Genomic DNA, 13,409 nt, shown 5'->3' with positions numbered 1-13,409 from the left:
GGTATTTTAGAGCAGTTAATGAATGTTTCATGGAGAAATGAGTGAACAAATAAATGAATAGAAGACCAAATATGTGCAAAACACTCATAGTTGGGGAGGTGGAAACAGAGCATAAAACAATGACCTAAACAGAAAAAAATCATACGGGAAGCAATAATAAATAGCTAGAAATTTTTCTAAGTTAAAGACTAGACAGCTTTCTGGATAAAAAGGATACTCAAGAAACATCATACATCTAAAAATCTGAAATTATATAGACAAGTTCATACCACAGGGTTATATTTTTGAGGGGGAAAACCATTTCAGTTCCACATGATTATCCTGATTAAAATTTGGGTTAGCTCCTTTGCTTAGTGATGTTAATAAGATTAAGAGGTGGTGGATGGTCTTGAGACAGTGCCAGCTAGCTTTGCTGGGCACAAACTGGACCTGTGCTTCAATTTCAGCATGGGGAAATCACCTGGTGATCTTCGTGTAGTCAGAAATTCTGCATTTCTGTCCACCTCCCATGCTGTAGGGAGCAAACCCTGAACAGCTGTCCTTTAGATGAATATTCTACATGTGCATGTCCCTGTAATAAAAAATGAGTTAGACAATGCCAATGGCTCTGCACTCACTCGGTATCCTCTGAATTTACAAAACATGGCAGGTTCAACTGATGCAAGTAGAGAAGAAAACACACAAATTGGATGATAGAGGAAAGAGCAAGTTTATGTAACTTCCCACACTTTATACCTAATTTGGAAGGCTCTAGTTTACTCTGCAATCTAGTTCAATGATGGTTGTAATGCATCATTTACCTCAAAAGTTATTTTAGGTAAAGTCATTTACACATTAGAGCTTGCCACTCAAACTGCTTACTTTTAAGTATCAGTCATTTGTCTCTTGAGAGTTGTATGTATTGTTTATATCCTCTGGCCCCATCTCTCACATGTAATATTTTATTGAATTGTTATTAACCTTCATGGACAATTATTCCTTCTCTTTGGTTTTCTTATTAATTTTTAATTTCTTTTAGTTTCTCTGTTCTGTCACAAGTAATTCTGACATTGCTCCTTAGTTTTGTGAAATTGTGAGAAGAAAGAAAGTATCTGACAGAAAGCACACACAGCAAGAACCAAGAGTTGTGAGGAAAGATTTCATTAACACCATAAAGGGAAGGATGATATTCTAGATTTTAAATTACTGTGGGTAGGAAAACAACTCTCGCTCCAAGAAGACCCCAGCTAAGAAGCTCACATCACTAAGATATGAGGATAGAAACTTTGTGATTCTGATCCCTAAAAGAAAATCATGTATAAGAAATGAAAGATGGAATACCAAACTCACCTGACAAAGAAAGTGATTGCATTTCTAGGTGAGTCCATAAGGGGAATTGTTGCATCAGACATTAGAGCACAAGGCCTACAAAGATAAGAAATACTTAATGAAATGTATGAGGTAAAAAAAAGTATCAGAACTTCTAGAAGGTGACTGTTTCTACAGAGTTTGCAAACATACAGCAAAAGTAATGAAAATTCAATTTCCTCCTAAGGATTCCTTTAGGGTAGAGTTTAAAGTCCTAAGCGTGGCACACAAGGCCCTTCATGATCTGATCCCTGCACACCACTCAACCTCTGACCTTGACATTGTTACACACACACACACACACACACACACACCCTGATAAACCATCTTCCACAGATGCATCTTGGGTGTTCATTCCTCTAAGGCATTGCAGAAAGGTCTGAAATATCCTTTCTTTTCTTATCTGCCTGGTGAATTTCTGCTCATCCTTCAAGATTCAGTTTGAGAACCACTTCTTTTGTGATGTGTTCTCCAAGGACTCTACGGAAAATCAAGTGTTTCTTCCACCCTGTTCCATAACATCTTGCATACTTCACTAGCTGGGTCTCCCACATTGCCAACCTTATTATGTCTGTCTCCCTCATTTGACTGGAAATCCTTCTGAGGTCCGCCACTGAAATGGAACAGTATTTTGTTTCTGTGAGTATTTCCAAAACCTTGAACACTCATTCATTCACTAATTCATTCATTCATTGCTTATGGAATACCCACTAATGAATTTAAGAAATAGTTGTGGAGTAAATAACAATGATTATCATTATTACTAATAACTAATTTTAGATTCTTTTGAATTTAGGATTCCCTATTGGAGCTTTTTTCCCTTAGGGGCCCTCCTTTAAAGGCATAGTTTTCCAAGGACACCCCACCAGTGTAGGCCCTTACAATTTCATTGCTGGACTATAACCTTGCTTTAATTGCTGTCTTTTGCACCTAGTCCCTTCCTCCCCTATCTAAAATGGTTTAGCCCTGCTTGCTTATTTGATGGAATGTTAACTCAGTATTTTATTGACAGTCTCCCCCTACACCTTCTCCTCCACAAATACACTGCTAATGCACCCTTCTGTTCTGAGCTCAGGCCATTTCTTTGACAAACAGTTTGCTTGTACTAAAAAGTCCCTCCTCCCTAATAGCCCAGTAGTGCTCAACTGGCATTCTACTTCCTCCACAGTCTTCTAATATTCTTACTCATGTAGCAAGAACTTCACCATTTAGAATCCTTTTCTTATGTATGTCTCATGTAAATTTGTTTTACCTCCCTCCCTATAATATTATCTCAATGATCATGAATTGAATTTATATATATATACATATATATATCTTCTTCCCTTTTGCACTCTACCAGATATAATGCACACATAAAAAATTTTCAAGATTTAGTGACAAATAATCCCCACTTCATTACTTTATATTGACATAGAAAACCATATATTTCTACATCATGACCTTGCTTTCTCATTACCTTCTATTGTTAGTTGTTTCTTTCATGTATGTTATCTCAACCTATGGGTTATAAACCTGTTAAGAGCAGGAATGGATTTCTATATGGAAGTCTCTGGGGTATAATGGAAAATGCACTGAGCAGAGAGTCAGAAAACTCAGGTCTGAACTTTGCCACTTGCATGGATTTCTGAAAAATTTATTATTACCATCATTTTCTTCATCTGTAAAATGACAACAAAACCTTAAGGGATGCTGTGAGAATTAAATGAGATAATATGTGTGGAAACATTTTACAAATTTTAATATGTTATACAAAGCAAGTATAAAGCATTACTTTTTATTACTTCTCCAAAATTCTTTCGTGGGTAATTCCATTGTACATAGAGCAGACAGTCAGGAAAAGCTCCCTGAGCACCTTGGGCATGTTGGCTGGGTCATAGTTCTTATGGATTTTAAAGTAGTAGGTGCAAGGTCTCATTCCTCAACTTTCTTCTTCTTTAGAATACAAACTATTTCAGTCCAATGCAATTTGGGGCAAACTATTTTCAACATTTTCTAACTGCTTACCAAAAATAACCACTTGCAGTCCTTCTTGCTTTGCCAGCCCACCATTTGAAATTTGTCTCGTCAATTCTCTTCTCCACCTCACCGATGTGGCTGTCTCACCTGGAGCACACTTTATTCTCAACCTCGCCTGCAATTCTTTCCCGTGGACTCCTTTTCCCCTCTGCTGGCTGCCAAGGAGAGCACATTTATTGGCTTGCCCCCAAACAGATGCCTGCCTTCCACCCTCCCCCCATTCTCTTCAAGCCAAACCATCACCTGCCAAAGGCTGGTGTTGCTCCACCCCCTGTCCACTGCCTCACAGGGCTGCAATTTCAGTCCTTTTTGGCAACCTCTTCTGAGGTTCCCCTGCCCACAGCTCTCCCGCACCTCTTGCCAGCAGCCTCCCCCTCTCGCCTGCAGCGCTCCTCTCTCCCGCCAGCCTCTCCCCCGCTCGGTCTGCGCGCAGCCTCTTTCTCCCTTCCTTGCCAGCTGCTCTACTTGCCTTTCCTCAGGCTGATCTCTCTCCTTCTTTCCCTAGCCTTTCCCCACTTCGCTGCTGCGCTCCCATCCACTCTTGTCCCGGATTTTGTTAACACCCAGAACCACCTCTCCCGGGTCCCTGTGTGTACGTGTGTCCACCGGACAGAACATCTTGCTTCTTGTAGGTGCCAGTCACTATCCTCACCCCCACCCCGTCCCCGTTAGTTCTGTGTCTATTGCCCGCGCCAGGAAGAAGGGTGTTAGTGGTGGTGGAGGCTATTTGGGAAGACACTAGGCCACAGACTCGGGAGACCTCACAAAGTTTTGGACACTCGAGACTTTCCATCTCGCGCTTTCCAAACTTGGCAGCCCAGGCAGCCAACCTGAGCCCTATGGAGCGCAATTCCCGGGCGCTCACCTGATTCCCAGCGCGCCTAACCTTCCAGGGCCGCTAGCTTGAGGACGCCAAATGCTCTCCAGGACCGGGCCAGGGCCGCTTCCCAGCCCCCACCCGGGTCCGCGGCCAGAGCCCCACCCAGGACCCCGCAGGGGAGGGGCGCACTTGTTCCCAGATGCTCCTCGGGGAGTGGGCAAGATGAAAGCATGGAGCTGCCCAGGTTCCTAGAACTGCCTCGAGGGTGAACGGTGGGCGATATTGTGAAAGAACTGGTCCCAGCCCAGAGCCGTTCTCCTAGGCAGGCAACCTACAGCGCTCCTTACAGTAGCGGGGAAGTCTTGAAGAGCCGTCTCCTTTAAGAGGCGCGCACGCTTTTGTGTCGGGCCGTGTGTGTGTGTGTGTGTGTGTGTGTGTGTGTGTGTGTGTGTGTGTGTACGTGCTTGTGTGTGCGCGCGCGCGTGTGTGTAGCCTGGGCTGTGTGTGTGCGCGCGCGCCGAGGGCCGGGGAGCCAGATGGACCCCGGGAAGGAGGAGTTATGTAGATTACGGATGAACATTCTGGAGGGGAGCGAGGAGCAGAGGGAAGGAGAAGAGAGGCAAGAGAGCCAGGAGCGGCGGAGGCCCTTCCCGCAGAAGCAGGGGGCGGCGGCGGCGAAGGAGGAGTAGGCGGTGGAAGAGGAGGAGGAGGAGGACGCGCGGGCTGGTGGCGGCGGCGGCGGCGGTGGCTGCTGCTGCGGCTGCGACTCGGCGCTTTGAGCCCGAACCGCGGGTGAACTTGGGCGCCACGTCCGCGGCGACTGGCTCCCAAGGATGGTGAACGCGAGCTGCTGCTGGTGATCCTGCCTCCACCGCTGCTTCTCGGGGACTGCCGAGCTTGGGGGCCCCCAGCCTCCTCCCCTTGCCCAGCTGTGGGTGAACCTGCAGGCTCCATACCCACCCAGAGGACTTTTTTTGAAAGGAAGCGAGGGAGGGAGGGAGAGGGAGAGAGAGAGAGAGAAAGCGAAGGGGAGCTCGTCCATCCATTGAAGCACAATTCACTATGATCTTACTCACATTCAGCACTGGAAGACGGTTGGATTTCGTGCATCATTCAGGGGTGTTTTTCTTGCAAACCTTGCTTTGGATTTTATGTGCTACAATCTGCGGAACGGAGCAGTATTTCAATGTGGAGGTAAGAGTAAGAGGGCTTTCTTCCTCCCCTCCCTACCCCCCACCCCTTGCCTGGGCTGCTCCCTGAAACATTTCCTTCACTCCTCGGAGCCACGTAGCCCAGAACAGCCTGGGTCTCAACACATTGTTTCTCTTCCCTGCCGCCAAGACCCTTGCAGAGTTTCCCTGTCTTAGGTGATGGATGCGCGTGAGACCGAGAATCCGTTATCCCCAGCAACACAAAGCACGATGCTGCGCGCTCAAAGATACAAGTGTGGCCGGTCCGTGCTTTTCTCCCAGGGAGGAGGCGAAGTCCTACATAGAGCAGTCGTATAGCTTAATAAAGCCAGCTTGGGTTTATGGTGGATAAACAGCTCGGGAAAGATGGAATTAATTGCTTAGCATCATGTGCTTTTTTGGTATTTTGCCTGAAATCTTTCTTATTGTGTTTGGTGCCTAACAAAGGAGGATAAAAATCAAAGAACCTAGAGGAGAGCGTGGGAATACTTGATATGTTTAATAACATTACTTTGTGGTAAAACACTTGACTAGACAGAGTCTTTTTCTCATTTAGACATAACTTACTACACTGTAATTAGATCTGACTGTACAGAGGACATGAAATCCATCTCTTTGTAAGTGGCTTCTCTCCCCCTCCCCCGCCAATTGAAAATAAACGTGGCCCAATGTGGTAGTTCTGAGGTGTGTTTTAAATTTTATTTCACACCTCCATGACAAAACGGAGAGGGTTAAATGTGTCATTTCCTTTACTTTGATAGCTTTGAGAATAGACTGGAACAAAGCAAAAGGGAACTTAAGGATAAGGACTTGTCAGACCTCTGCCAAAGTACTCTTCCCGTCATCAACTCAGCACTAAAGCCAGTAATGGGCAGTAAATCAATGGAAGCGTGTGTACACCTGGGCTGTAACACCAGGTTATCATGCACACAGTGGAATACAAAGATAGTTAGAGGGTATTAGTAAAATATGCTCCTTTTGATTATGTCTGATGTCTTTTGACATCTCAAAAGAATTCTGGTTAAGTCTCTAAGGAATAATGTGATTTTTTTTTCCTTCTTGATGATCTTATAAAGCTTCATGTCATCTTGTTGGGAGTGTGTTTACATAATGGCAGGACCTGTTGCACAGAATTTGAACATGCTTCATATAACCTATTTATATACAAAGTGTGCATAATAAATGCCATGTGTGAAAGCATTCTGAATACAATCCTGTGTTTATATAAACAGTTCTTAGAACTCCATGTAATAAGTGGTGGTTGGTAGAGAAATAAAGTACTTGAAGAAGTAAGAACCATTACCAAGAGAGTTAAAGAAGTTTACAGATGTTAAGTATGCACATATTATAGAAAAACCATAATTTGAAAACCAAAATTGTTTAATCCTTTAGAAAACAAAACTTTGTTTTCCTGGATGAAAGGAGAGATAAAGAGGGGCTGAAAATCTAGACTTTTCTTGATTGCAAGTTTGAACTTTTTGATTTAAATGCCACAAATGGATTTTGTACCTAAGGTTTTAATGAAGAGATAATTTAATTTAATGTTGAAATAAATAATTAGTTCATAGACTGGAGGAGTGAAGGTAGCATGCTGTTATTTATAATGTTGTAAATAGAAGGGCCTTTTGCTCCAGATTGGAAGTAGTGCTGATGTGGTGATGGTGGTGAGGTGGGGTATGGGGAGGTGGTTGAAAGTAACTGCTACATCGTATCTCGCTCACAGTTAAAGGGAGGAGGGAGAGCCTGGATTGATGGGGAAGATTTACATTTGCTTTCAGAGATTATTGGGATCATACCTGTGTTTTTTGAAATACTTTATTAGGTTTTCTTTTGAGGCTGAATATGGATTAAATTGTGTTTCTTTATGAATTGGATCCCTCAGTCCAATCATATTATTATGCAAGAAAAAGTTATGATGTTACCAAAACCTGATTTAATTCTGAATCCTTATCTCTTCTCTTCTTCATTAAGATATATGTAAAAAATAGTTCAGAGGAAAGAGTTATTTTCCCGTTTTGAAAGGATTTACGTTTGCCCATCCATGCTTATTGAATAATGCAGAGATTTAATTATGTAAGATAAGAGGCATATGCCATCTGAGACCTTAAAAAGCTTATTTGATACCGAGGGAATTTCATCATAATTTAGAAAAGATTATGTTTCCCCATTTTTTTTTCTGCCTTATGCTCTTGAGCATTTCGTTAGGTTTATGTGCTTCTTTTATGTGGAATGATTACCCCATTATGGTTTTTTAATAATGGGAATAGCTGCTAGCTAAATCAAAATATTGTAAAGAATGTAGTATGACAGGATGTTTTCTGATGTTAATTTCTGCTCAATTCACTTCTGTTGGATGTATCATTTTTTGGCAGGAGGCACTAATGGGCAGAATAACTCACCATTTTTTCTCCAGAAGAGGCACTTAGGTTGTTTCTCTTTCTTGGATGCAAAATGTATACTGGGTATGCTTTATTTGACTGATTCTCAAGGGCAGTCTTAAAATAAACAGTAATGGTATCAATCATGCATGAAGCTCATATGATCGTATTTTTTTTCTAGTGAGCACACCAAGTTCGAGTTGGAAAGAAGCTTCTGAGTGAGGCTTTTTATGCTGACAGCTAAGATGATTATGCTTTATTGCTTAATGAACTTAACAATTGGTAATAAACCCATATTTTTCACCCCTGCAATATAAAATTTAAAGCACCTATATTTTTCCCTGGAGGAGGGGGTAGGAGGTATTCTTGTTAACTCTTTCCTGCCTGATTTGTTACAAGTATAAACGTTTGGAATTTCCAGTTATCCGAGTGAGAGATTATTTTTAATATGCTGATGAAAGCAAGTGCAATTTTTTAATTAAGAATCAAAAAGAAACATCTGACAGCTAAGAAAAGGTCAGATACTATCAGGAGTAGTAGCATGAAAGAGATTTAATATATTCCTTTCATTAAAATGTTAGGGAAAACAATTTTTAATGCTAAGTTTTCAGTATACACTCATTCTGATCAAGGTTTTTGTATATAAGTGGAGCCCATTTTGAGGAGTGGGTCTGTTAAGTGTGTAGTAATTAGTGGAATGCAAGGTACATAGGTTGCTAATATTAACTAAAAGTTGAAGGCTGCTGTCATTGGACAGCAGTCTGAATCAGAGGCATTCATTGGTCAGAAGCAGCTAAAGTTTTAACAGTTATGATTTTATCTCTACTCTTACAAAAATAATTTTGGTTCTAAAATAGTTATCCTATTGTAGTAGTGAGGATTTCCATGAGCCTGGAGCTTTTTTTTTTTTTTTCCATGAGATTTGAGATAAACTATTGTTTATGGTAGTAATAACTCTCATCATCAACTCTGATGGTTTGCCGAATGTTAAGTACATGAACAACATACTCTTTACTGTGTTTTAACAATAGTACACATTTCCAGTGATAAAAATGATTTTAAACAAATTTAATAGTAAAATGAAAACATTTAAAACCTTGAATGATGCATAGCTCAAGCATAAAAAGATGGTTATTCTTTTGTGATAAAAATTCTGATAAAGTGAAAATTGATTTTGTTGCTCCAAATTAAAAAAAAAAAAACGAGAGAGAGATTCTGGATTTCAAAGGGATTTTTATGACAAATATTATGAATTGTGAGGGTAACTATTTGCTAGATTTTTTTTCCTGCAATATGTTTCTTTCAGTGACTTAGGATTTATTCACCTCTTTGTCAATTAATCTAACTAAAAGGTAAGTATTTGCTTTGGGAAGCTTAGGTGTTGAGACTTTTCGGAGATAAATGATTATATTTTACAGATTTTAAAACTTCATATTTGGGAGATAGTTTTTTGTATCTCCTGACCTCCATTTACTTAAATAATCAATATGCTCTTTTCATTTGCTCATGGAAGGGCATGAATTTTCAGTCTCCTTATTAAGGGGAGTCTCCTGAGTATATCCCATAATTCCTCACTGTAGCAGTTGATACTGATCAGCACAGGGGTTATGTGACTAATTCATAAAGATTTTTATATGTGGCAAGATCTTAACCTTTCAAGAACTCCCAGGTGTGTTGCCCATTCACAGTGTTCATGAGGGGCAAAAACTATGACATGGAGGTCAGAAGATTAGTCCTAAGGTTTGCTGTCTTCTGTGTCTTGCACTCTTTATGCTTTTCTCTGTTCACAGTTGCCTAGTCATGTATTGCCCAGATCTAGGGTTAGCCATAAAACCATCGCAGCAAGTTAGGCTTTCTCTTACTATCCTCATGAGAAATCCACAAAGAACACCAGTCCAAGTCGATCCCTCTCTGTACAGCTAGGTTTTCTCTTCCAGTGTCTCCTCCCCTATTAAGTATGGATAGAGTCAGATTCAATAATTGCATTTCATCTCTGTTGAGTCAGGTTAAAAGTGACAGATATAAAGTTCCTACTTTTTCTTACTCAAGCTATTGAAGGTTATTAACATAAGAAATTTTTAAATGTACTTGTTCAGTGTTATAATTCTTTTCTCTGAAGTTGGATTAATCAATTATCTTATGTAAATTTATTTCACTGCATGACCTAGTCCAGCCACTCAAAACGTACCTATTCAGAATATTTGATAGATGACCAATTGAAATTATATTGGGACCAAAAAAAATTTGAGCATTCAGAAAGTTAAGTTTATTCAGAGTCAGAAAAGAAAGGTTTATTTCTTCATTCCTTCAGGAATTTTCTGAGCCATCACCAAGTATATTTCAAATTGAGAAAGTCGTCTTTCATGCTACTTTTCATAACAATTTATTTTACATTTCTGTAAATGTATTCTTATCAATCAATTCTTTTTTTTTAATTGTGGTTTAGTATAATAGTTAGGAGCCCATATTCGAAAGCCAGACTCCCTGTATTTTAACCCCATCTTTTCTGCTTGCAGTATTGCTTGTGAGCTGTGTAATAATGAGCAGATTAATTAATCTGTGTGCCTCAGTTTACATATTTGTAAAATGGAGATACTAACAACACTTGCCTTATTGGGTTGTTTTGAGGATTAAATGAATATATGTGTATTATATATAAAACTTGGAACTTACCTTCACATGGTTGGGCACTCAATTTTTACATGTCATTATTATTAACAGAAAATAAATGTTGATTCAAAAGTAATTGACATAATAGCCTCCTATTTCATAAAAGTCTGTCAGTTTGGGACATACCGGCTAATCTTGGAAGATTTTATTTTAATACTTTTTTCATTTTTTAAAAATGTAATATATTGAAAGTCAACCAAGCTAACATCAGTGCATTTTCTTCCCATGGGTTTTTTCTTAATTCAGTTCAGGAATGTGATTTTCACATTTTGTCTTTTCATCTGTTACTGTCATAGAATGTCAAGTGCAGCTCACACCTTCTTTTACAAGGCTGGGTTTGCTGAATCTGTTAATCTTTTCTAATATCATGGAAAATGAATAGACTTCGTGATTCAATGGACTTGTTTATTTAAATTGGCTCAAGGCCCAAGTGCTTCCTTTCCATAGTAGGCATAGGATTCCTTATAGAACGTGGACCAGCTCTATGCTATATCCCAAATCGAGAACATAAAAATAGGTTGGTTTTTTTTCTTTTTTCTTTTTCTTAAAGATGAGGGAGGAGGATGGACAAGAAAAGAGATTAGAGTGTTTTCTACAATGACGAAGAAATTACACACACACACACACACACACACACACATACACGCCCCTAATGTTGTAGCATTGAGAATAGCAGTATACTGTAATGGAGCACTAGAATAGAGGTTAAGTGATGTCTACTCTAACTTTGGTTCTTCCACTAAACATAATTTTAATCTTGGACAAGTAATTTCTTTAAAGACTACATCTACAAAAATGAGAATTAATGTAAATTATCACTAAGGTCCCTTCCAAATTAGAAATTCCATAATGTTTAGCTTCCAAGCTTTAGTTTATGTAGCTGAAGGGGGAAAGGTCTGTACATATTTACCCTGTAGAAGCTGAGGCAACTAAATCACAAAGGTTGATAAATCAGATTTTTTTTTTCCTGAAATGCATATCATGAAGAGATACAGAATGTCCAACTTAAATCTAATGTTTGTTATCATCTCTAGTAACAGAGTGTTCCATTTTGGAAATAATCCTAGCCTTCTGCTGAATAATAAAAACAATGCCAGCAACTTATTTGTAGCTTTAAAATCAATTTTTGGCCAAAGTAGCAAACTTAAAAATTTTAATGTTAAAAATATGGCTTAATGCTATTTTTAAAAACGTATATCGTCTACAAATGGTACATCAGTCATAAAAAGGCAATTTGGAATAAGACCAAAAATCTGACTTTTAGCTGAGTTTTTTTCCAGAGGGGTTTCACAATTTTTACACACACATGCATACATATATATTTATATGTATACAGATATACCTATATTTTACAGTGAAATGAGAGTGCTTATGTAGCTTATGTAAACAACAAAAAACTCCATGCAAAAGGATAAAATACTGAATAATATTTGTGAATCTCAGTTTTTGATTTGCTTTGTTTTACTTTTTCTTGAAAAAGTTATTTATAAATTTTGAGATTATTCATGAAACCTTATGTGTTTGTTGCTTCCAATCTTTTAGCACTCGGAATGGGTGTTCTTTGTCTTGGTGTCCCGCCATGACTGTTTGGCAGTGGTGCAGTTTTGGGTTTGGATGTGTCGCGTAACAGAAGCTCAACAAAGAGAGTAAGAGCAGTCCCACTCCACCTCCCCAACCCTTGATCAAATATGACCTCAGGGTGTAGTATATAAAAAGAGGCTAGAGGGAGCTATTGTGCTGTTTAAAGACTCCAGTGGCTTGGATGAACTTGGTTTAAAATCAAGGACACTAGGTGCAATCAGATATCTTAAAATGAATCATCGCCGATCATAGAGCATTTGGAGAATTAATGAACACATGTTTCACGATTTAATATGTGAACTGGGTGTATTGAGAGCCACTTGGCACTAGTGATCATATATTTGATGAACTAAGGGGGAAAGTATCACTTTTCTATGGGAAAAAAATTCTGGACATGACAGTATGACAGTGTTATAGTGCAGGACTACTTTTTATGTCTCTTATTTTTAGGTGTGAAATAGGTCAGAAGCTATACATTTTAGTGGCTGTAGGTGCTTTTGGTGTTCCTATTGCAACTAAAATGGCTGATGAAATAATTGTATTCTTACAGATCAGAGGTGGAATAAATTTAAATGGATCACAGCTTTTAGATTATATGTAGGAAAGATCCAATTTTAAAAGGTCACAAGACTAAATTTTTTAATGTTTACCACAGGATATTATCTTAGTAAAAATACTTTGCAGTGAAAGCAAATTTTAAAGTATAGTTTTCACTCAATCTTCTTTTTAAAAAATATTTGAGAAATGATCCACAAAAGTGGAAAACAATTTTGTTTTTGTTTTTTTTTTTTAAACAGAAACCTCAGAAATGCTTTCAGTTGAGCAGATTATTGTATGACCCCTGGGTGGGGGTGGGGGGCAGGGAGTAAGAGGGAAAGATAAAAGGCATTCGCTAATAAAATAGGGCATGCCAAAATCCAATGAAAATATTGTTACCTGCTCACAAACATCATTCAGGTTTTTTTTTTATTTGTTGTTTTTTTGTTTTTGTTTTTAGTTTTTAAATTTAGTCAGTTTCTTATTTGGTGGAAAAGTGAGAGATGGTTAAATGAAGTAAGCCACAGATGTTCTTAGGGGAACTAGTCCTTAGACTGTTGTATTCAAGTGATGGAGTAAACCCAGAAGAGACGACTGATTATCTGGTGTAACTACTCAGTAGAATGGAATTTTACAGTATGTATTCTAGCGACACCTAAGTTAAGAGGAAATAAATTGCCGTTTTTTAAGAGAAGCTGGATAATTTTATGAACTTCATTTCATGCCCCCAAATTGCGTGCACCTGATGTGATGTCAGAGGAATGCAGGCCCATGCCTCTGCGTGCATGCACAGCCATAACCCGTGTGGTGTCAAGGAAGTATTTTTTCCATGGAAATTTTTCACGGTTGAGTTCAGACCCAGTGTTA

General features: G+C 39.1%; 1 protein-coding gene and 1 long non-coding RNA gene across 2 annotated transcripts in view; one reads left to right on the top strand and one right to left on the bottom strand.

Moving 5' to 3' along the window:
• Positions 1-460: 460 nt before the first annotated feature.
• LOC119509166 lies at positions 461-3,507 on the bottom strand. The gene is made up of 3 exons (XR_005211643.1): positions 3,355-3,507; positions 1,330-1,404; positions 461-571 (listed from the first exon to the last, which is right to left on the bottom strand). It is a non-coding gene; the product is annotated as an uncharacterized LOC119509166 (long non-coding RNA).
• Positions 3,508-4,904: 1,397 nt separating this feature from the next.
• MMP16 (matrix metallopeptidase 16) overlaps positions 4,905-13,409 on the top strand; it is a 281,625-nt gene continuing 273,120 nt past the window's right edge. The window contains exon 1 of the mRNA XM_037803043.1: positions 4,905-5,380. Coding sequence (XP_037658971.1) covers positions 5,249-5,380 — 132 coding nt within the window. The 5' untranslated portion in view covers positions 4,905-5,248. The remainder of the gene's footprint in view (positions 5,381-13,409) is intronic.

Source organism: Choloepus didactylus, chromosome 14 (genome assembly GCF_015220235.1).
Source record: "Choloepus didactylus isolate mChoDid1 chromosome 14, mChoDid1.pri, whole genome shotgun sequence".
Taxonomy (NCBI): domain Eukaryota; kingdom Metazoa; phylum Chordata; class Mammalia; order Pilosa; family Megalonychidae; genus Choloepus; species Choloepus didactylus.
Note: the sequence above shows the minus strand (reverse complement) of the source record. Positions and strands in the feature narration are given on the sequence as shown.